Here is a 23,449-nt window from a genome sequence, read left to right as displayed (position 1 = left end):
AGTGGTAATACTATGGCTATTTGGTTATGGTAGGCTATCATGTTAATAACACATATATACTATACTATACTATACTATAATATAATATAATATAATATATGTAACATGATATATATATATATATATATATATATATATATATATATATATATATATATATATTTGATTTATTTCCAGGTCACAGATAGATAGATAGATAGATAGATAGATAGATAGATAGATAGATAGATAGATAGATAGATAGATAGATAGATAGATAGATTTAAATATAACAAAACCCATAGGACTTTTTTGTTATTTTTTTAAAAATATATTTTTGTCTAAATATGACCCTGACATGTTCTTGACAGATTTCATGAGATTATACAAATCATTTTACCATGGTACTGCCACAAGTACTGACACTTAATTTTCTGCTCATTTGTTTACAGTTTAAGAGCAGAAGGAGAAGGGGGCAGTGAAGAGTTGTGACAAATGGCTTTGAATGGGGAAATAAACTGTAAATGCTTCACATCTGGAATGTGTTTCTGTCTCATGATGATTTACAGGGAGTGTAGAGAGAGAGAGAGAGAGAGAGAGAGAGAGAGAGAGAGAGAGAGAGAGATTTCTCATGGAAACTATACTTTATAGGTAACAATTTAATTTTAAGTGACACTGTGGAAATATTCTGCTCCATAATAACTTTGGGTCGCTTTTGACGGCTCTCCCTAGCAGATCACCATGTGGACACACACACACACACGCACGCACGCACGCACACACACACACATACACAGAGGGCCTTGTTTTGGCAACACAAGTGAGTGATCACAACAAATGTGTTGCGCATGCAGGGAGGGGAGGCCGCAGGAAACCACACTTTTCTGGTTTAAAGTCTATTTCAAAAACAATAAAATAAAACACACCTTCATTGCAAATATAAGAAGAAACCATCAAGACATCAATCATTGTTCCCTCACTGAATGGATAAAAAATACTCTAGCAATTGTAACATTCATGCAAGCTATTTTTAGATAAACTTTTCCTCAAAGATGCTAATTAAATACACTAATCAAAAAGACTCAAAAACACTCATTCAGGTTTACAGTGAATATAAACAGTCAAATAATAGCAAAACTGATGGTACACACACTACCGCATTTATTTGATAAAAAATACAGTAAAACAGTAATATTGTGAAACATTATTACAATTTAACAGAAATGTTTTCTATTTAAATATATTTAAAATATAATTTATTCCAGTGATCAAAGCTGAATTTTCATCATCATTACTCCAGTCTTCAGTGTCACATGATCCTTCAGAAATCATTCTGATATGATGATATGCTGCTCAAGAAACAATTATTATTATCAATGTGGAAAAAGTTGTGCTGCTTTATATTTTTGTGGAAGCCATAATACACTTTCTTTTATGAATAGAAAGATCAAAAGAACAGCATATTTGAAATCAAAATCTTTTGTAACATTATAAATGTCTTTACTGCAATTTTTGGCCAATTTAATTAGTTCAAGCTGAATAAAGTATTAATTAAAATTAATTTAAAAATCTTACTGACTGCAATGTACTTTATAAGAAAAGCACAATAACTGCATTGATAAAGTAGGCTTATTTACTAACTTTCTATATTTAATTTCTAACATGTAATCTTTTTATTTTGCGTATTTATTTTTGTTAGTTTCAACAGCCAAATTTCCATCAAGGTCATGTCATTTACTAAACGTCTCCCTCTTCTGGTCGTAAAAGGCGTCAACAATGTCTGTAGTAAGATCAGGAATATGATACAGAATGATATATCTTGCATTCAAGAACTCAAAATGTTTCAACCTTAAGATAATCATTTCAACCAAAAGTTATCCTTATTCTTGTGAAACTCCATAGTGAAATGACAATAGCTTTATATATGTACTGGTCCTACAAAAATGTAAGACATTGGAATTCATAAAAGCACTACTAAAAATAAACACACTGGAGCAATAATGTCATCACTCGTCATTCTCTAACATTATTTTATTTTGCATTATCAGATGTTATAATGAGGGAGAGAAAGAAAGCAATATGGACCTTCATGTAAAGGCAGAGAGACAGAGACAGCATAAAAACATACACATATCAGTGTGAACAAAAAGCCAAAACACATGGAAATCTTTTCAGAAAGAATATAAAGGGGTCATTCACACTCATGTCTGAATAAGAGCATCAGTGGTGTTTCACAGAACTAGAAAAACTAAACAATCAAGTACTGAAGCACCCATGACTGAAGTGAAGTGTTCACTGTGTTCTCCTACAAGCTGTTTTTATAGCACCAAAAATATATTTGTGCTTTGAATTATAAAAGTTTGGACATATAACCAAAACATAAAAGGAAATATATCTTGTGCATGTGCATAATTTGTTTACATTTTGAAAAAATAGTGGCCTGTACTTCCCGTTTCACTTTGTTCTTAAACTTTTCTGTTACTCGGTTTCTCTCCCTACCAGTTTTATCTAAGACTACTGACCTTTGTTAACACTTGACAAATACAGAACTTTTATACTACTTAATCGTTGTGTTCTTACGAACCTTTCAAATGTTTCACACAAATAAAAAAGAAAGAAAAAAACATTCAGTGGGAGGTTGAAGGTCAGATCTCTTACCATGGGTTGAATGATTGAGGTGGTGAAGTGGTAAGATATAGGGGAAATAAAAACAAATGTGGGGACTACAAATGGAATCACAAAAAAAGCAACAATAAGTTAAATTCACAATACAGTATATCTAATTAATTCATATTTACACCACAGAAAAACACATTCAGTTTAATATTACTATAATTCATTCAAACGGCTCCCCGAACATAACATATACATCATAGGTTTCCGTAATTTTTTTGGTAGCATATTCAAGTTTTTCCTCATTATAATAGGATGGATAATCTCCTGCTGGATTCCATGTAATAGATATATGTTGAAATTAGGGTCTCACTTCCTCCTGGGTCCCAATTGTTTCCTCTTGGTTATGATGTTAATGTAATATCAACCCTGAAAAGATTTATTATGTGCTTTAATACCACCCACCCCCTTCCCTTTAAACCAACTGAAGACAGTGGAAACATAGCTAGTAGTTTCCATGCTGGCTGATCACACGACGTCCTCTTGCTGTGATCTGCAAAGACGACACGTTTAAATGTTTAAAAATTTTATCAATGAAAATTTCTATAAATGTTAAAACAACAAAATAAAAACATCATAATTGTACTCAATTAAAAAAATATATGACTATGTACATACTATATTTTTGTGTACTGTGCAGAGTGTAGTGTACAATATACAGGAGGTTCAGCATACTGGGCATTTTCTTAAAAGTTATAACGGCAAAACAAAACCTTTATTCAGCCAGGACACATTAAATTGATCAAAAGTGACTATGCATTTAATGCATTTATGTACTATGTACTAAATGCATTTATAATGTTACATTATAAACTAAGTTTAACTACATAAATTAAGTTTCAATTAAACGCTGTTCTTTTGACCTTTCTAAACATCAAAGAATCCTGAAAAAAGTATTATGATTTCCACAAAAATATGAAGCAACACAACTGTTTTCAACATTGATTGTGATAAGAAATGTTTCTTGAGCATCAATTAGAATGATTTCTGAAGGATCATGTGACACTCAAGAGCTGCCATCATTAAAAAAAGTAAAATAACAAATACATGTTGATTTTTCAATTATGCTTTTTACTCAAATATTCATGCTGATAATATAATTTATAAATGTAATACATTTTATTAAATTATATTTAAAATATGCATCTTTAGTAGGCCTATTGGACACAGATGTTTGGACCACACTGTATAGTATGGATGTATGTATGCAATAAAAATGTTGAAAGTAGATCAAATACCAAAATGTTACTTGTTTCATATTTTGTTCCCTTTTGAAGTGGAACTTCGGCGCTGCGTCATGGAGTTGACACTATGGTTGACACCATTAGTATGACCCGAGTCTGAAGCATGTGTAAACAAAAGCCAATAATCATTGGCATACGGCCGTCCACGACGTCATAATGTGGAGCGCCTGTGAGTATTAAAGGGTACCTGTAATACACGTCATCAGCTTTTTTGCGCAATTTTCCAACGGACAAAATTGCGATTGTTAACTCATGATTTCTGTTCTGTCTGTGCGCACCAATCTTGCACTTCTATCTCCTCCTCAACCAGACCACCTAGAGACTTCGGGTTTTCGGCATTATGTTAAGGAAGGTCTAATCTCGGGAATGCACAAAAAAAAAAAAAAAAAAAAAAAAAAAAAAAACCATAAAAAGATTTACTATCTCTTAGTGTTGTGATCCCATGACGTCAGAAAATTGCGCTAAAACACTCACTGAGTTTTTATTACTTGTTTGTCTTCAGGAGCCGCTTGTTCGTTTGCGTTTTTGGTTAGAAAAATCAGGAATCTGAAACCACTCTTTCTGTCACTTCTTTCATGTTGCTGAGCAGTGCTTGATTGCTTATGTATGACGGCATGTTTTTGGCAAAGATATTTCAGCTTCACATGACCCCCAAGGTGAGAGTGGCATTTGTCAGTGGTTGCAGGCAGAGGTTGATTGTCACTGGCATCTCTCTTGCTCCACTCTGATGTCCTGAAGTATCTTTTTCCAGGTTTGAGCTATATTCTCCCCTATGTTAAGGTCTAAAAGTTGTACACGTCTCTGTGGATGGTTGCATTGCAGATACCCCCTAAGGGTTGAGCCAGGGTGAATGGAGTTATGTAGGGCAGTATATAAACCCTCTACTTCATTTACCTCCCTCCCTAACTACTATTATGTCATGAAGCAGGCATATATTCTCCTCTTTGGATGGGTGCATTATAGGCCTCTCTAGTAAGACCCAGGTTCAAGAACCTGAAAAGTAGAGGTAGACGGACTGCGGGGCATCCCTCCTGGTTATCTATTGCATACTATAGCTAGTGCTGGAGTAAAGAGCTAGCTATAGCAGGTCCTGGAGAAGTGCCTTTACTTAAGTCAGGGCCGAGCTGCTCTCGTGTGTACTGGTTTTTTTGAAAAGGGCCTTTCTCTTGTTTGCTTTCCTGTCTGAATAGTGGTAGGATCATATATCCCCTTTGGATGGCCCTAAAGCTTGATGCAAAGTGAACGAAATTAGGCGGGTAGTATAGTTCCTTTTATTTTTGTTTGCCTCCCTCTCCAACTATTGTTGAGTCTTGAAGCAGGGATATCGCTCGACTTTGGGTGGGTGATCTACTATGGACCTGGTTTGACAATGCTTATAGTAGAGAAAGTAGAAAAAGTTTTCCTGTGGGGCATCCCTCCTTTTTATCTCACATACTTATGGTCTAATGCTAGTGCTAATAGAAAAAGACGAAGCACTAGCTATAGTGGGTCTTATGCAGGGTGCCTTTACTCAAGGCAGGGTATGAGCTGCTCTCCCCCAGTGTTCTGGGGTCTTTAAGTAAAGCCTAAGCTCCCCTGTGCTTCCTTGGGGTTTAGAGTCTAAGTGATGAGAGTTATTTTCATTTTCTTTATTACATTTTCCTCCCTTTCCTGAGTACAAGTAGAGATGTAAGCTTCCCCTTAGAGGAGCGACAACATTGAAAGTTGTAGCCTGAAGGGCTAATTACTGAGGTTTTAGTGCCTTGCATGCTCCCTTTGATAAGCTGCTTTTTAGGATACCCCTTAGGTTTGAGTAAGGTAAACTAACATATTACCTCCCTCCCCAACCGTTGTTGGGTCTTAAAGTAGTGTTTTTGCTTCCCTTTAGAGTAAATTCTCTCTAGTATGATTAATGTTCTAAGACCCTGACAAGTAGAGGTAGTTTGCCTGGTAGCCTCCTTGTTATTGTAGCACTCTATAACTTAGACGAGTGAATGGAGTCTTTTATGGATCCTGAAAAATTATCTGTGCTCAGGCAGGGCGTGAGCGCTCTCCCCTAATTGCTCTAGGGTAATTAAGTAGAGCTGAAGCTCCCCTGCAGTTTCCGTAAGGGTTGGGATTTGGTGGCAAGAGTCTTTGGCAATTATATTATGTGTAAGTTTTATTGGGGGAACGTCTCGAGTCCCACGGAGGAGCTCCGGAAAGATAAACGGAGGAGTAACGACAGTGAAGGATGAGAGAGGACCAGACCTGGACTTTATGTTGTGTTTTATTGCGTTTATATGCGACAGTTGTCCGTGAGGCCGAAAGTCGTTTTGTTTTGTTTTGTTGTTTATTTTGTGATTAAAGTTTTACGTTGAATGTTCACTCGTTCCCACCTCCTTCTTCCCTGATCTTGAGCATTGTCACAGCAAACCTTCTCAAGAAGTTTGCATTCTCCCCTTGGAAGTAGTGGTAATATCAAAGGTTGTAGTTTACATACTCCCTTTATTAGACTTACCAGGACTTACCTTGCTATAGAGAATAGAAGCTTGGGTATCTTCTGTTACTACTGGAAGATATTGGCTTAGGGAATGCCGCCACTATACAGTCTACATTTTGAATGATTCCTTGGGGTTGATGTACTCTGACTCCGGATAAGTTATCCATGTCAGTTTATGCTATGCCCTTTATGTATGTGCATATTCACAGCAATCATTCAGATTTGTTTTTTTGGAGCCAAGTGGGTGTCATCTATACACAAGCTCAATCCATTCATCCTCTGAAAAGGAAGCAAATTGCTGGTGTTACGCCACATTGCAGCAGACTTTCTTGTGGAAAAGGGCATGGATAAGTGCAGAGAAAGTTATCCTGGGCGCTTCAGCAAGCATGAATGAGCAGTTTCCTCTAAAAGAGTTTTTACGCTAAAAGAGCAAGCACAAACGAAGAGCATTTGTAGAAGCTTTGTAAAGATGCCTTTCCGCCTGAGTGTTTCTCAGTGCGGCCAATATCTCTTGTCCAACAATCTTTATCTCACGTGTCTGGGTCAAAAACATGCTGAGACAGCTTTCGTGGATGGCTCATATTATCATTGCGAGAACATGCCGCATGCAAATATACCCTGTCCTGCGTGCAGAAACTGCAGTCCTATTGGTGAAGGACGCAATAAGAGCATGTCCCTCCCTCCATCCAAGATGAAGAAGGGTTTCCCTTCATACCAAAGAAAGGCGGTGGGTTACGACCAATCTTAGACCTCCGATTTTTGAATCAGGTGCTGCACAAGCTCTCATTCAAGATGTTATCACACAAGCACATCCTAACATCTTCGGTTCGCTTTCGAGGGTTGGGCATACCAGTACAAAGTCCTCCCTTTCGGGCTGTCCCTGTCACCTCGAGTCTTCACCAAAGTCGCAGAGGCTGCCCTTACCACGTTAAGGGAAGTGGCCCTTGGCTACCTCGACGACGGGCTGATCCTAGCTCACTCTCAAGATTTGTTGTGTGCTCACAGGATTAGGGTTGGTGCTCAGACACCTTAGCAGTTTGGGGCTTCAGGTAAACTGGGAAAAGAGCAAGCTCTCCCCAGTGCAGAGCATCTCTTTTCTCGGGATGGAGTTGGACTTCACGTCTCACAATGCTGAACTCCCTAAAGACATAGTAAAAACAGTGGTTCCACTGAAACAATTTCAGTGGCTCCTCGGACATATGGTGTCCTCGGCGGCGGTTGTGCCGCTCGGGTTGATACATATGGGATCGCTTAAGCATTGGCTACAGACTCGTAATAGCATATTTAAACTGCCAAGGTGGTTTATGGTCAAAATGCATGTCTACCCCTAGTGCAACCCCTAGTGTCAGTCATCGACACCACGTCTCATTTCCTCCATCAGGGAACGAACGTTACAATATTAACCGAGATGTTCCCTATAGTGTCAACTCCATGACGCAGCGTCAAAGTTCCACTTTAAAAGGGAACGTCTTGTACACTTACAGCTTGTTCACTCACCAGTGCAGAGCTTCAGCCAGCGGAGCCGGGCTCACATCTCATTGGAGAAGGAGGTGGGCTCACCCTGACCATACACTCCTTGGTTGTAACCGCCACCTTCGCCCTGTTGGCCGTATTCAGGCTGGTAACCGCCCTGAGAGCCAGCGTAAGGGTCCTGTCCATAACCTTCTTGTCCATAGCCTAGAAAAATACATTTAAAAGAGAATATAATTAAACAGGATGATGACCTTTGCAAGCCTTAAAATGTCAAAAATTTCAAATGACAATTACCTTGAAAGTACTATTAGGGTGAATCTTATAAAACTTGACAAGAATATGTGTCAGAAATTAAAAATTAAAATTATACTTTGGATACAGAAGATAAGCCTATTTGTAGGATCATTCAAATGTCATTTTTGCACTGATATTATTATAATGACAATTAAGCATATTATACAAATCATATTATTTTATCCTCATTACTGTAATACTGACTTATTTCTTCTTGAGATTCACATTAACCTAAATATAAATGTTTATAACAGCAACAAAAATCTTGGTAGTAATAATACATAAGCTTATATGAACTTATGCACTGAGAGCATAATAATTTATGTGAATTCCATGCTTTAATTTTCAGTCTTTTAGTTGTGCCCACCCTGGCCGAAGGAGTCTGGTGCTGGCTGCTTCTCTCCAGAGGCTGTGTAAGTGCCAGCAAAGGCTGTAAGCCAACCGGTTTCCTTAAAGACGAACCACAGGTTCCCTGCCCATAGCACCATATTACAGAACCCAAACGCCTGCAGGTATAAGAGAAACGAGCCAAATGGTTACTTACACATACTGTGTGCATTCATTTGTATGCCCAAAAACATCTACACCCTGTTTTACCTGATGAAAATACTGCCAGTTTCATTAGAATAAGCATACATACTGATTTTATCACTGGACGTTGCAACTAATCTTGGTTTATTTTCAGTTAGTAGCCTAGGCAAAATCTGCATTAAGTTTTTTTTTTTTTGCAGTATTTATATTTTATTTCATTTTTTTTTTTTCTTCAATTAACGAAAACAATTTGGATGATTGTTCAAAACATGGATCAACGTTGATCTTTTTAACATAGGTGAATTAAAATGTCATTGTTGATTTATACAGGTAAATATTTTGCCTTTATTTAGCATTAAAGAGCCCCTATTATGCTATTTCAAAGTTTCCTAATTTTGTTTTGGAGGTATCCTCCAATAGATTTACATGCATCTACGGTAAAAAAAAACACTTTAATTTATAAATATACATTGCAGAATTACCTTTTTTCTCACAGTTCGATAAAGGATTCGGTTTCTCTAAACCTCTCCTTTCCGAGAGACTGCTCTACTCTGATTGGTCAGATGGCCCAGTCTGTTGTGATTGGTCTACCACTTTTAGCACTTCGGAAACAAAACACCCATTACCATATATTAATTTAAGCTTCGGAGGCTTCCTCTGCACTTGTAGAAAGTAAGACTGGCATTACTGACGACTAGTTTGAGGCAGCTCAAAATCATTTTTTTCTTTTGGGGGACAACAACTCCATTTATCATGCACTTTGAGCTTTGTAGACCTTTTACATTCATAAACAGTTATATTACACACTACATGAACGGTCATAACTGAAAAAGCATAATAGGGGAACTTTAAATGTTGAAACATGTATAACATTATATTAACCACATTTCAACATTGAAGGTTGGTCACTTGCTGACTGACTTTGTATATAACAGAGTATAATGGAGCATAATGATTGATTATCAATGCATGACTACAGTATTTTATAGGAGTAACATAATTTCGTCATTGCTCATAAACATAATGTCCAACCTTTCTCAACTGCCCACGTGTCATTATAAAATACTAGAAATACATTTAATACATATGCATAATAACATTATTTATAGTGACAGTACCCACCACAGATGTGTTCAGGCCGGAAACCACAGGCTCATGGATTTCTTTGCAGCGGTTATCCTCATGATCACATGCAGTGATGAGGTTGATAACCTCATCGGGGTCAGTCGCCCTCTTAACATCCGAGAGACCTTTGGCCCACGCCGCTGAACTTACCAACCACATGAAGGTAAAAATAGCTGTCACCACAAAATCCTGTAGAACAAAACCAAATTATTTAATTTTTTTTCATCGGAATACTAATCACCATTTACATTTTAATAGGTTATATGATATTAAAAAAATTAATATGTGTTTACTGCCACACTATAATGCAGTGACATTTCCCCCTTTAAAATCTATAATATAATAAAGGGACAGACTTTATGGTTCAAACAGATTTGTTAGTTAAGGTATGTTAGACATTTTCCACTGATCTTCAGTGTTGCAACATTATATTTTGAATGTAACAGGGTTAACAAAATATCATAGGTTATTAAAATTGTTGGTAACACTTACAATAAGGTTAAATTTGTTAACATTAGTTTACTATATTAACGTGAACCAAATAAAATTACAAATACTATTACTATAACTATATTAGTGTCCACGCCCACGCATGTTAACGTTCTGTTTATTATAAGTGTGCTGAAGTTTTATCATCTTTCGCCTTAAATGCACATGCTCTTTAAAGCAGGATAGATTCTGAGTGGCTGATACTGATACTTTTACATTTAGAACAATTTTCAAAACAATGGGTCTCATTTGCTAATAATTGCATGGATTATAAACACAGGGGAACTTCTCACGAAAAAATCTGTGCCTAGTTCCCAACATATGCGTACGCACATGAATTTATTCTTAATCTCATTCTAATGTTAGCATTAGTTAGCTAATCTTAGTTAATGTTAATTTCAACATTTACTGATACACTATTAAAATCAAAAGTTGTATCTGTTAACATTAACAAATAACAGTTGTATTTTTATAAACTAACGTTAAGAAAGATATACAGTTGTAATCAAAATTATTCAACCCCCCTTGCAAATCAGGTTTATTGGCAAAATGTACAGACTTTCAGCTGTTTGCAATGAACAAATCAAACAAAAGTAATTGAACTTTCAACTTAAAATGCAACTTTTAATGACTTCTGCAGTCTCAAAATTATTCAACCCCCTGAGTAGAATCCCTCACAACAGCACAACTCTGCAAAACAGGTGTTGTCTCATGCACACCTGATGCAACTAATCAATGGCTTCATTACTTGCACCAGGTGTGCTTGAGCTAGAACACATGAAATATCTGAACGTACACCAAGTGCTCAAAATCATTTAAATAAGCCACAGAACTTTTCAGCCCTATAGATCAGCAGTATGTCTGCAGGAAGAAGAATGAAGCATATGCTGAAAAGAACACTCTGTCTGCAGTTGATCATGTTGTGGCTCTGTGATGCTCTGGGGCTGCTTTGCATCCTCTGGCACTGGATACATGCAGCGTGTGGAAGGCAAGATGGATTCATTGAAGGATCAGGAAATCCTAAGAGAAAACGCCATGCCATTAGTGAGGAAGCTGAAGCTTGGGCGTCATTGGACCTTCCATCAGGACAATGATCCCAAGCATACCCAAGGCTTGGTTGCCTTTTTTGTGCTGATTTGTTGTGCTGAGCTATTTAAATGACTTTTGTTTGATTTGTTCATTGCAAACAGCTGAAAGTCGGTAAATGTTGCCAATAAACCTGATTTGCAGGTTGTTGTTTTTTTCTTCTCTCATTTAAGTCATTCAGTTTTATGCTGATTATGCTCAAAGAAAATGTATATCAACATTTTAATCACTTTAATTAACATTTTTAATCTCATGATTTCAAAATGGCACATAAGGCTATCTGCCTCACAGGAAAGAGACTGCAAGAAGACTCACAGCCTGAGCTCCTTTGTTTCCCTCGTGGTACTTCTCCAGGAGGAAGATGTACACGGACATGGCTGCCATTGTATAAAGGAAGGAAAAGACACCAATGGTGACAAAGAACTCAGCAGAGGAAGAGTTGTCTCCCACCAGAAAGAGACGTTCAGGTTCCGGCCCTTTACATGAAGGAGCATCAAACCATACCTGGTGCAGTCTGTGGAGAAAGACACTTGGTAAATGTCTGTCAGAAGTTTAAATCGCTTGACCAATGTGTGAGAGTGTGTGCGCATTCAGGTGAATACATTTAAAAGGTTCTCCTATGGAATCATAAGCCCCTTTCGCACTGGGCAGTTCTAGAAACTTAGTTGTAGGAACTAGGGTGGTTCCCTGAGAAATAAATGTTCCCCTAGGGCCATTTTCCTGGTTGCATTCACATCGGCAGTAGAAACTCTGAAGTGACGTAAGCCACGCTTGTTATTTTGACTTTTATTTTGACGGCGCTGAGAACGCCAGAGCCCGAGCACACAGTGTTCCCATTCTCCATCTTCATTAGTTTACGATTTGTTTAAAAGTCCTAAGTATTAGCGTTTGCCGTGTGGTTAATGCCCCATGTCGCTATCTGAGGAGAAATACATTCATGTTTCGCTTGGTTCCCTCAAAGTTGCGTTGGATTTTCTCCTTAGCGTGAAAGGTTAAGAGGTCCATCACTGTTTTCCATGTTCCTAGAGTTCGTTTCTGGAGTATATATATAGGCTATAATCTGTGTGTTTACACAGATTTTTTTAAAAATAGCAGGTGCTAGTGTTTCGCATGCATTCGGCCAATCAGCGTAAATTAACGTCACTGGTAGTTCCTATAGTGCTGGTTTAGTCCCTACTCTGAAGTAGGAGCTAAATTAGTTCCCCCTAAAGGCGTTTCTAGAGCTAAAATCATTCCCAGTTTCTGCGGTGCGAAAACGCCAAAAAGCGGGTACTTCCACCATTAATTCTAGGAACTATGAAAAGGTTTCTCTGGTGCCAAAGCCCCTATAGACACTTTAAAGTCGGTGTAAAACAAAGGTTGGAATAGTCTTTTCTTTCCTATTGTATATCTGAGTGAAACGGTTTCTTGAAGAAGACAAAATGTAGGGCGGGACTTGATTTTGTCCATCATGAATCAATTGTATTGTTGGGTGGTTGAGGTTTGCTATTGGTGGATCTCGACGCGTTTCACACAAAATAAAACTAATGACTAGTATGGCAGGTTGTAATAAAAACTGAGTGTTCATTGGAGTGGTCCAAGACTTTAGGACTTTTGTCGCACTTGGACTTGGAACACACAAAAAATGTACTGGATTCGAGGAGTTTATGTGCTTGTATTAAAAACAGTAACAAATCCTTCCCTCGTGGGTCAATTTGACCCCTATAGGAAAGAATGGGAAATGGGGATTTTTTTTATTATTTATCAAAAAAAAAAAAAAAAAAATGCCACAGTCCCGTGGTTGCACACATTTTTTAACACATTTGAACACATTTACAATGAAGAACACGCACACAAATGCAAAATAAATGGTAATAATTTTAATATTACAAAAGCAACTGACTTTAGGACCCAGGGGAACAGTTAATTTGCTCCATAGAGAGCAATAAGGCCATCTAGTGGCAATAATTATATTTCTTTGAACAAGAGGTCAGCAAAGACACCCAATATGAGACTTTTTGAGATGTTTTAACAAGTTTTTGCATGTAATGAAGCGTTATTTTGTATTTAAGTGAAAGAATGTGAAGAATGTGCTTAAATTATATTATTAAATTAAATTAAATTAATGATAAATAAAATATAGTAAATTTACAGGTAAATAAATAAATAAATAAATATAAATATATATATATATATATATATATATATATATATATATATCTCCAAAAAACATTGCATTAAAAAATAGAGAAATAAACTATAAAAATGAAATGATATAATCTTTCTTTACAACTAGGTGAATCAAACACATCAATTAAAGAATGGAAGCTGTCGATATTTATTGAGGACTTGTGTCTGCTGCACTGTGATCTGATATGACAGGAATAGCAGTGGAACACTGACCTGAACGGGTATTCAAACTCAACCTCAATGTTCAGGTCACTTTCTGTGCGGTTCTTACACTCCACGCTCAGACGAAACACTCCAGAGTAACCGCCACAGGTGGAGAACGCAAAGATGGCGAAGAACTGAGAAGGAGAAAGAAAGAGAGTCAGTTGTTATAAATGTGTGTAAGTAAAGAATGGCAATAAGCATGAAACGTGTGTACTGAAAACGGCCATATACAACGTACAATCTATATAATAAATATCCTATTTTTTTCACTGTGTTTTTGCAAGCAACAAATAAATCGTAAAAAAAAATTCATAGATCATAATTTCTCCCATGATTCTGAGCAGACAACTAAACAAAATAACATGTAATTTACTAGAGGTTTTGTCAAACTGGTAATTGGTGCTAGTCTATTTAAAATGTTTAGTGAATCTGAATGAATTATTATTAAAAAATATTTATACTTTATATATTATTTGAATGAATAATTCAATGACTCTCTCATAAGTGCTTAATTTGCTGTGTCCCAATTCGCATACTGTCTGTCCTAAATAGTATTAAAAATTAGAATTAGTGTGTCCCAAATCGTAGTATGTTGAAATGGGTATTCCAAAGATACCCGGATAGTCTAACTGTTTTTGCAGATCTATGCAAACTCTAACAGCTAATATTGCCCGCCCACAAACCCATTGCGTGTTGGACGAGGATTTGTTTAGAACTACAAACACATAAAAAGTATTAAAAACTACAAACATGGCGGATGTGCGAGTCCCACGGTTAAGAGGTTTAGATAAAGGGGTGATTTGAGTGATTAATAATCACTATCTAACCTGACGAAAATATATTTATTTAATGTTATCCACATTATATTTCATCTGCAACAGGATTGTGAGGATTGCAAAGATACGTTTGGTCATTTTGCATCATTATGCAAATTGCAAACACATGAGGCGAGTCTCTGCATGAAAGACCCACGACTGGCAGATCAAGGCTACCACATTTATTTCCAAAATGGTGTCTCCAAACCATAACCATAAACCAAACTCTATTCCAGGCCGGATACAAGCTTTTCAATACTATGCTAGTGTCATGCAATATAGTTTAGCCTATAGCACTGGGTAGGAAAAGCTTTTTTGATTATATTAAACAAGACATCACAGTAATATGCAAATATATAGACTATGTAGACCACAAAATATTACTACAAATTAAAAGACCTGTTTGAATATATTTTAAAAGTGTCACATGATCCTTCAGAAATCATTCTAATATGCTGATTTGCTGCTCAAGAAACATTTCTGATTATTGTCAGTGCTGAAAACAGTTGTGCTGCTTAATATTTTTGTGGAAGCCTGTGATGCATTTTGTTCGGGACTCTTTGATGAATAGAAAGTTCAAATTAACAGCATTTATTTGAAATAGAAATCTTTTGTAACAATTTAAATATCTCTGTCACTTTTGATCAAATTAATGCATCCTTGCTGAATAAAAATATTCATTGAATAGTGTTTACCATCACATGAAGGTAAAAACATTTAAACAAAAAACAATGTTTTAGACATTTCACTTGTAAAACTCTATTTTATATTTGATATGAAACTCCCTTCTTTTTATTGACATTATTAAATTTAAGAGAAAATGCAGAAATGAGAATGGTTCATGTTTCTGTGTTAATTCACCATCTGTTGTATATCATTCACACCACATATAAAATATAATATACAATATAATATACAGTCCAGGTCACTGTTGCACCTGTTGTCATGGAAACTGAGATATAAATGAGTTGAGGTGACAAACAAGAGGTGTTAACGAATTATCACAATTAACACAATAACACCTACTAGCACTGGTGTCATAATGTTGCAGACACATAAACACACACACACACACACACACAAACACACACAGATTAGTTAGTCAGAGTATTTTTACCACACCCTCCCTTCACTGCAGGAAGATCCGATTGAATAGAAAATCCGGCTATTAATCTCACTGAGGTGCTTTACCATCTGTCACTACACACACTGTGCTGATCTACTACACATCACTCTACACACGCACATTTACACAAATACACACAAATAAGCTCTGTTCCAAAACATAGTGAGCGGCCTCTGTTGGTATCTGCCTCCTAGCCACCACTGAATCAGTGACGATTAGGAACGCTCTCCAAAGGCAGCGTCTCTGCGTGCCACAAATAGCCCTCAGCGCACAGTTTATTTCAGTAGAGTTTGGTATTAGCATGTTGCTAAGCTAATGGCGTGACACTCTAATAAGAATTAAAGAACACAACATTGGTCTCCATTGACCTGGACTGTATGGACAAAAAACCACTAAGACAATTTTTTAATATCTTCTTCTGTGTTTTGCAGAATCAAGAAATTCATACAAGTTTGGAACGACATGAGGGCGAGTAAATAATGACAGAATTCTTTGGTGAACTATATCGATTTAATATACACAAAATTTATCAGCAACATGGATAAAGATCGAATGCCCGTTTTTACTTTTCAAATAAAAAAAATAAAAAAAATCTCAAATTTCAAATCAACATTGATATTGCAATGTTGTTTCAACATTTTACTTTCAGCATAGGAGAGTTATTGATTTATTAGTATTTTGTTAACCTTTTGTTTTTTAACCTTAACCATTCCTTGTGGAAACAACAACCAGGGAAACCAAGTTATTGTTTGTAAAAACTTTAGATTTCGATTGTAAAACTAATTAAAATATAAACTAATGTTTTAAAAATGTGTTATTTGGCAAGTGACCATGGTACAAGCGGGTTAATGCCCGACGAGGTGTCCATTGTCAGGTATTAATGGACGACGGCGAGGCGTGCGTGTCAGACGGTTGCCTCCGCCGAAGTCCATTAATACCTGACAATGGACACCTCGTCGGGCATTAACCCTTACGTATTGACCCTGTGCATTTTTAATTGCAACGCAGCATAAATGCTCCTAAATTTTCTAGGCAGTTCACTCGAATTTAAGTACAGTCATACAGCACATGTGCACAGACTCAAATGGACAACTTCTATGCAACTTGTGAAGCTCAGCACACAAATAGTTACTGATTATGTATTATGGGACAAGCACCAGATAAAATAAACACAACACTTCATTATTCTGGGCTGACTGAGTGTCTTAAGAAACTAAATGGGTTGGTACTTACACTGAGTGATTATATTCGTGAGAAGGAAACAGGGCAGATAATAAGAAAGATACAAAAATACAATAAATTTTGTATCTTTCTTATTATCTTATTATCTTATTGTATCTTTCTTATTATCTTAGGCTTTAATAAAGTCAGGGCTACTTTAGCTTGACGGATGTTGAAAATAATTAGTAAATTCCAAAAATCAAATCACCTCCAGTCTTTGTGCTAAGCTAGGCTAGCGGGGGTGCGTTAGACAGAGTTACGGCACGCATGGAGATGAAAAAGGTGTGTTTGGACTTATCTAACTCTGGGGGATATGGTGAATAAGCTAAAGTCCCAAAAAGTCGGCGTGTTCCTTTAAGGATTTTCAACAATAACAGAATAAATGAATGAAGAATGGTGAAAGAAAGTAATAAGGAATTATGTGACTACAAGTTACATTTTTTCTTTTGTTCCAAACCTGGATTCAGACCTGGATTCCTTTTTGGCAATGGGACAAAATGTTCCTAGTGTTCCTAATGGAAGACTCCTTTTGTTATCCTTTGTGATCGTGCACTACAGCCTACACAGCGCCTGACAAATGGGAGTTAAGTTTTTAATAGCAAGTGAATGTATTTATGCAATAAAGGCATCATAACATCCACTAAATATTGGGCCATTTTTTAGCTGGAGAAGAACTGAGACCATATGTTAACTGAGGATGCATGCCAGCTCCGGTCCAGTGACTAAAAACTTCTCTCTAATTCTGAGCAATTAATTAGAGCAAGCTTTAAAAAGAAAATTAGACAGAAATGGGCACAAATTCATGACATATCACATTAAACCAAAGCCCAAGATATCAATGTCTCTTCAAAAGGACCCATAAAATGACTACTGTTTTATTTCCTAAATGGAAACATTTCAGAAGAAATTTACCGTTGCACTGAAGATAAACAACTTGCATACTGTAACATACTATCATAATTTCATATCATACTATATATAATAAAAATGTTCTCTCAGTAAAATCCAAGATTTTAAAATAATTAAATCTTTAAGGAAAACAATATCTCAATACATTAACAACCGTCAAACCTCGAAATGTGGGTGTGTTTCAGCAGTGGCGTGTAACGCAGTCACTACTAGCCACTTTGGAGGGTTGAATTTTATATAGAATACATACATTTTTCAATTGTAGTCTTTTAAAAAGGGATCTGAAATAATAAACTAAGCGCAATGTAGTGTTGTTAAATGCAGATTTTTCGATACATATCAATACTGAAATATCTGAAACTCTTTCAATACTCATTTTCCGCAGAACACGATACCAGCTGCGCTTTCTCTCTCTCTCATTTCTCCGACAGCGAGTGACACACAAACCCGCCTCCCCTCACTCACTCCTTTCATTTGCACCGGATGAATATTGTTGGTGTAACAGGGCTTGAATTTCGGCACGGGATTGAGCATAATTTTACTTATTCCCACAGATTTTGTTCTCACACCCAAAGTGCGCGCACATAAAGCCGCCTCTCAGCACTACATTGAGTTCTTTTTCGCTTCTTATTGAGCTTAAACAGACAAATACACACAAAACGATGTCAAAATACCGGTCTTAGGGAGCATTCACGTAAACAGTCAGTTATGTATTAAGTGAATGTAAACAGTTGAGAGAGAAAACACATGTATAATGGATCCGTTAAAGTGACAGCAGCCTAAAAAACCTGCTGCAAAATTATGAGATAATATTAAAAATATCTATATGGTATCGATGTCAGAATTGTGGCCAGTGAAAATGCTGAGCGGCTAGTAACTTAGGAAAACCACAAGCCACAGCGGCTGCTGAGCAAAAAAGTTAATGTCAAGCCCTGCTTACACCTATCTACCTACAAACCTATTTTACAACTTTAAACATGCACAAAAACACACATATTTGCAAATACATTTGCTAAAGACACTGGGGCACTTGAACTCTTAGAATCTAAAGATTTGTAAATGACAGTCTTGATTTACCATCACTTGTCTTGTAAACTACAGTCAGGCTCCTCTCATTACGTAAGAAACAGCAGTGACTGTTCACAGCCACCCACACAAGCTGTGCACAATGCCATGTGTGTGTGTGTGTGTGTGTGTGTGTGTGTGTGTGTGTGTGTGTGTGTGTGTGTGTGTGTGTGTGTGTGTGTGTGTGTGTGTTGTATTTACTGCCAGCTATAATTAAAAGGAACTAAACTAGATTCACTGTAGGAAATACCAGTGCTTTTGGTAAAATTACAGTTTTAAAAGTTGCAACCCCACATATTTAAAGAGATTACAGTTTTTAGAAGGAAATAATACGAAGGAAAGAGAAAAGAAAAGGAGTTATGGATTAAAAATAGCAAGATAAAAACACACTGCATGAACTGAAGTTACTCACCCATTGTAAGATTTTAATGAATCCTAATGGCTGCTTGATGATTGTGAACTGCCCTGTGGCGACCAACTGGAAAACAAATAAACAGATAATGTCAATGACAAAAACTACTGCTATAAAGACCATCAAACCTGATATATCTATATGTGAAAAACAAGTACAACTTAGCATACTTTTAAGAGAACCTATTATGGATATAATAGCAAACTGAAACTTAGTTTACACTTGGTATTAAGATGAGTTTTGGTCAATCGGATCACGAGTGGGCGACGCTAAATACAGGTGTAAACGGTTTCTAAAGCGTTTTGAGCTTGTCCACTTTCCACCACTTCCAGAGGTAGTCGAAAACACATTCGACAGGGTTGCTTTCATAATGTAAACAACACTCATGCGGTCCAGACGGGATTTAAACTTTCTCGGCTGAAGACCCAAGTTTAGTTTGAAGATGAAAAACGTACCAAGCACAATGTTCTCTCGCCATTCCTGATTTCTGACACACACTCATGGTGTGATCCTGCAGAAACGATAACTGCTGCTCTCCGCGTGTTTCTCTGTCGTCTCCAGACGCGTTCATATGTTGCTCAAGCTTATTTTGTCCATTAGACCGAAAGATCTGAATAAACCCATACATTTCCTTTTACCCGCCCATAGAGCCTCTAAGACATCAGGACAGAAGCGGCTGAAAGTGGACGGATTAAAACAGCAGGTGTAAACGAGAATGTGTCTCCCTCATCTACTTGTGATTGGCCAAAACCCATCTTAATACCGGATGTAAACAGGACCTGTTTTCGGACATTTAATTGCAATTAAATGTAAATGTGGTGATATTAGCATGTGTGTAATATTAAATGCAATCAGTTTGTTAGGTTTATGTTGGTTTTCATGGTGTTTTCCTTGTTTTCTGTGTTTTTGTTCTTGTTTCCTATGTTTCCTACCACTCAAGTATTACCATGGTAACCAATTATGTTTACCTGCCCCTCCTCATTATATCCTTTGTAATTAAATTCTCAGTTTGGTTTTAGTTTTTGTCCAGCCTTGTCCAGCTCAACCACTGTTTAAAAAGCTGTTGCGTTTGTTCTTGTTATCCTGGATTATCGTTTTGGTTTTGGATAATAAAGTTAATATGGCTGTGATTATATCCACCACGCCTGCTTCTCCTCTGCCTTTGTACTTAAAGTGTATTTAAGTGTGTTAAGATATAGTCATAAAAACTACATTCTAGTAGTTGCGTAGACTGTCAATGGAGGGACAGAAATCTCTCTTTGCATTCTGAAGATGAACAAATGTCTTACGTGTTTGGAACAACATGAGGGTGAGTAAATGATGGCAGAAATTTCATTTTTGTGTGAACTATCCCTTTAGTAAAATCTCTGAATATCACTAATGTGATGGTTTGAGTTGGACATACCAAAATAAATGCCAAAAATGCAACAGTATATTTGGTCTAAAAGGTACATCTATTATTTAAGTTTTCTTCACGAAAAGAAATTTGTATTTGATTAACAAATTATATTTTAAGTTATTCTCATTATTTCTGTTCAATTTCTTTAACAAGATGGTTAGGTTGAGGACGGGCCAAGAGCCAATAAGACTTAAAGACTGTCTAACTGCTTGCTGCTTTACATTAAAAGTATTAAATTAGTTAAAGTGAACACAAAATTAAATAAGTTCACATTACTCATAAATATTGTTTTTTAAACTGACTTACTTAAATATTTGAGTTAACTTGTTGGGTCTACTACTCAATTTGACTTGTCGTGGTTATTCATTCTATTCTTTTATTTATTTATTTTTTTACTTAATTCATAAGGTATATTTCCTTGATTTCACAGCTGATTTGAAGTACACTACAAGTGCACATTCAACACAATTATGCACACTCCTTTTTCACAAGAGTATCTATCTTTGTATCTACAGTATATATCTGTCTGTCTGCCTTTCTGAAGAATGTAGACTATTTTCAGCTTATTACTTCTGAGCACAGAGTCACGTATTTTTATGCATATTACAGTTACAGGTATGTTGCATTTGTCTCCTTTCTCTGAATACATTTTTTTCTCTCTAAATACACTGTAATAACCTGACTGTCCCTACCTACGTCAGTGATGACGACAGAGCAGCGACCAATAGAGCGCACGTGCGAGGAGAGGGAGACTTTGCAAGCATTAGAATTAGTCAAAGCTGCTTATCTCAACGTTTCCTTTATGAAAGTGCAACTGGCGAGCATTTACAGGCTACAGGCCGATTTATTTAACTCGCACAGCGGGCATAAGGCCAGAGAGCACGCGAGTGAATGCAGCACACTGCAGACAATCGCACAATCGTTTCTCAGTTTACTCTTTAGTGCCCATGCAAACCATTTGCCATTTATAGTAATCCAGATTGTGATATTTTCCTGACTGTTCTGTTATAATGTAATACGTGCAGACACTGTCTGAATAAATAGTATTTTGATGTCCGATTCATTTGAGCGAATCGGTTCCCTCGGACTGTTTTATTTAATACGTTTGGGTTATATAGATTTGGGTTATAAAACGTAGTTTGGGTTATATAGATTGTTTATGGTTCCAACATGCCACCCACTCACAGTTTGACTACCTAAGTTGTCCCTAGAGAGTCGAATAATTTACGACCGTTATATGAATCGGTTCGTTCAAATCATTAAAAAGAACCGGTTTAAAAGACGATTCGTTCGCGAATTGGACATTAACGTAAATACAGATAAATAACCAGAGGACGGCTCGTGTCCTTTTATGTCTAATCTCAAAGAGGGACCATGAAAATAAAGACTTTAAGTTATTTGATCAGCCAGTTTGAATTATAGCTCCCCGTTTGAAAATAGTTGCGCAGTTCAGTCATTCATACTAAGTAATATATCCCGACCCACAGTATAAAACACCACAGTCGCAATGCACTAATTGTACCCTATTGTTATTAATCGGTTTTACGCGAATTGTCTTGAATTGCTAACGGTTTTCTGTAGTGTTTTATTTGGTTGCATCCAACAGAGATTCCCTGAAAGTCAACGAGACGTCGTCTCTAGGTATTTTCTTGTCCTGTTAAGTTATTAATTTAAACTCCGTTTTATCCGTCCATTTAAAATCATTGTTAGTCAAATAACATTTTGCCTTTAGGCCTATACGTGAATGAGCGTGAGGACTTTGCAGTGCATGAGTAATTATTAGGTGAATAGCTGTGATTGAATGCCTTACCTGGTTGACAACATCCATCTCGGTCCCCTTGTCGCTGATAAGAGGATCAGACGAGTGGAGACATCCGGGTCACAGCACTGATGACACCCGCTCGCTCGCTCGGGATAATACATCTATCGGTCAAGCCATGCTGTCTGAGGGAATGCGCTTCTTTCACAGCTGCACTCCTTATCACACTGCACTGCTTTAATATAATGGGTTATAATGTATATAATGCAATAACTAATTAATTATTATGAATAATAACAATTGATAAATAAATCAAACAAAATATAATAATAAATAACAACAAAAAATATTAATTATGTATTATAATAAAAGAAATATATATATTTTTCACACACCCAGTGATCTTCTGCAAATCAATGAACGTTATTTCTTTTGTTACGTTCCACGTGTGTTTTGTTCTTTCTCCTGTATTTGTAAAGTCTTTTGTTAGGTTGCGATCATTGGATCACCTGGCTGTCCATCATACCTGTGACGTCAGGACGCTCGACGTCATGATCGGCGCGACCAATCCGCTGGCGTGCCGGCAGATTTAGGCCCTGTTCACCATGAATGAGTAGTGATGGATCAGCATCAGCCCTCACTCAACACCTGTGTCCCTAGTCGAGCCGAACAGCCAGCTTACAACCTTAATGATTTGTTTGATGTAGTTTCGTTGTTGTGATGATGCAGGGGTGTGTAGTATTCTTGTATTACACGCTGATAGGCAAAGGAAAACGCACTGCGTTGTAACAAACCACTCGGTAGGAAGTATAACTTAATTTGTATGTTTCCGTTTGGTAGAACTGTTTCCCACTTTTGTTCACATTTCAAGAATGTAATTAACCATTTTTTTGGCGAATCAGATCTTTTTCCCCATGAAAATGTCATTCCTGGGTAACGTAATGAATTTTTTAATTAATTACATTTCTACCATTGTTGGCATATACAAATGTAGGCTACTGATATCCATAACTGG

At 36.7% G+C, this 23,449-nt stretch overlaps 1 protein-coding gene across 1 annotated transcript; it reads right to left on the bottom strand.

Annotated features, from left to right (window-relative positions):
* Positions 1-1,982: 1,982 nt before the first annotated feature.
* sypb (synaptophysin b) lies at positions 1,983-22,668 on the bottom strand. Its single transcript, XM_084086414.1, has 8 exons — positions 22,486-22,668; positions 19,277-19,342; positions 13,738-13,862; positions 11,671-11,869; positions 9,778-9,969; positions 8,492-8,630; positions 7,855-8,034; positions 1,983-3,145 (listed from the first exon to the last, which is right to left on the bottom strand). The coding sequence occupies exons 1-7, from the start codon at positions 22,501-22,503 to the stop codon at positions 7,886-7,888; spliced, it is 888 nt and encodes a 295-aa protein (XP_083942540.1). The 5' UTR covers positions 22,504-22,668; the 3' UTR covers positions 1,983-3,145; positions 7,855-7,885.
* Positions 22,669-23,449: the final 781 nt, after the last annotated feature.

This window comes from Abramis brama, assembly GCF_963993115.1.
Source record: "Abramis brama genome assembly, chromosome: 16".
NCBI classification, from domain to species: domain Eukaryota; kingdom Metazoa; phylum Chordata; class Actinopteri; order Cypriniformes; family Leuciscidae; genus Abramis; species Abramis brama.
This window is presented reverse-complemented; position numbering and strand designations above follow the sequence as displayed.

What these genes read in the sequence shown, in the direction of transcription:
- sypb (XM_084086414.1), bottom strand. An exon ending in GAGTTTGAATACCCGTTCAG is followed by an intron (nt 11,870 to 13,737) that starts GTCAGTGTTCCA and finishes CTTTCTCCACAG; the next exon opens with ACTGCACCAGGTATGGTTTG. An exon ending in CCGGCCTGAACACATCTGTG is followed by an intron (nt 8,631 to 9,777) that starts GTGGGTACTGTC and finishes TTATACCTGCAG; the next exon opens with GCGTTTGGGTTCTGTAATAT.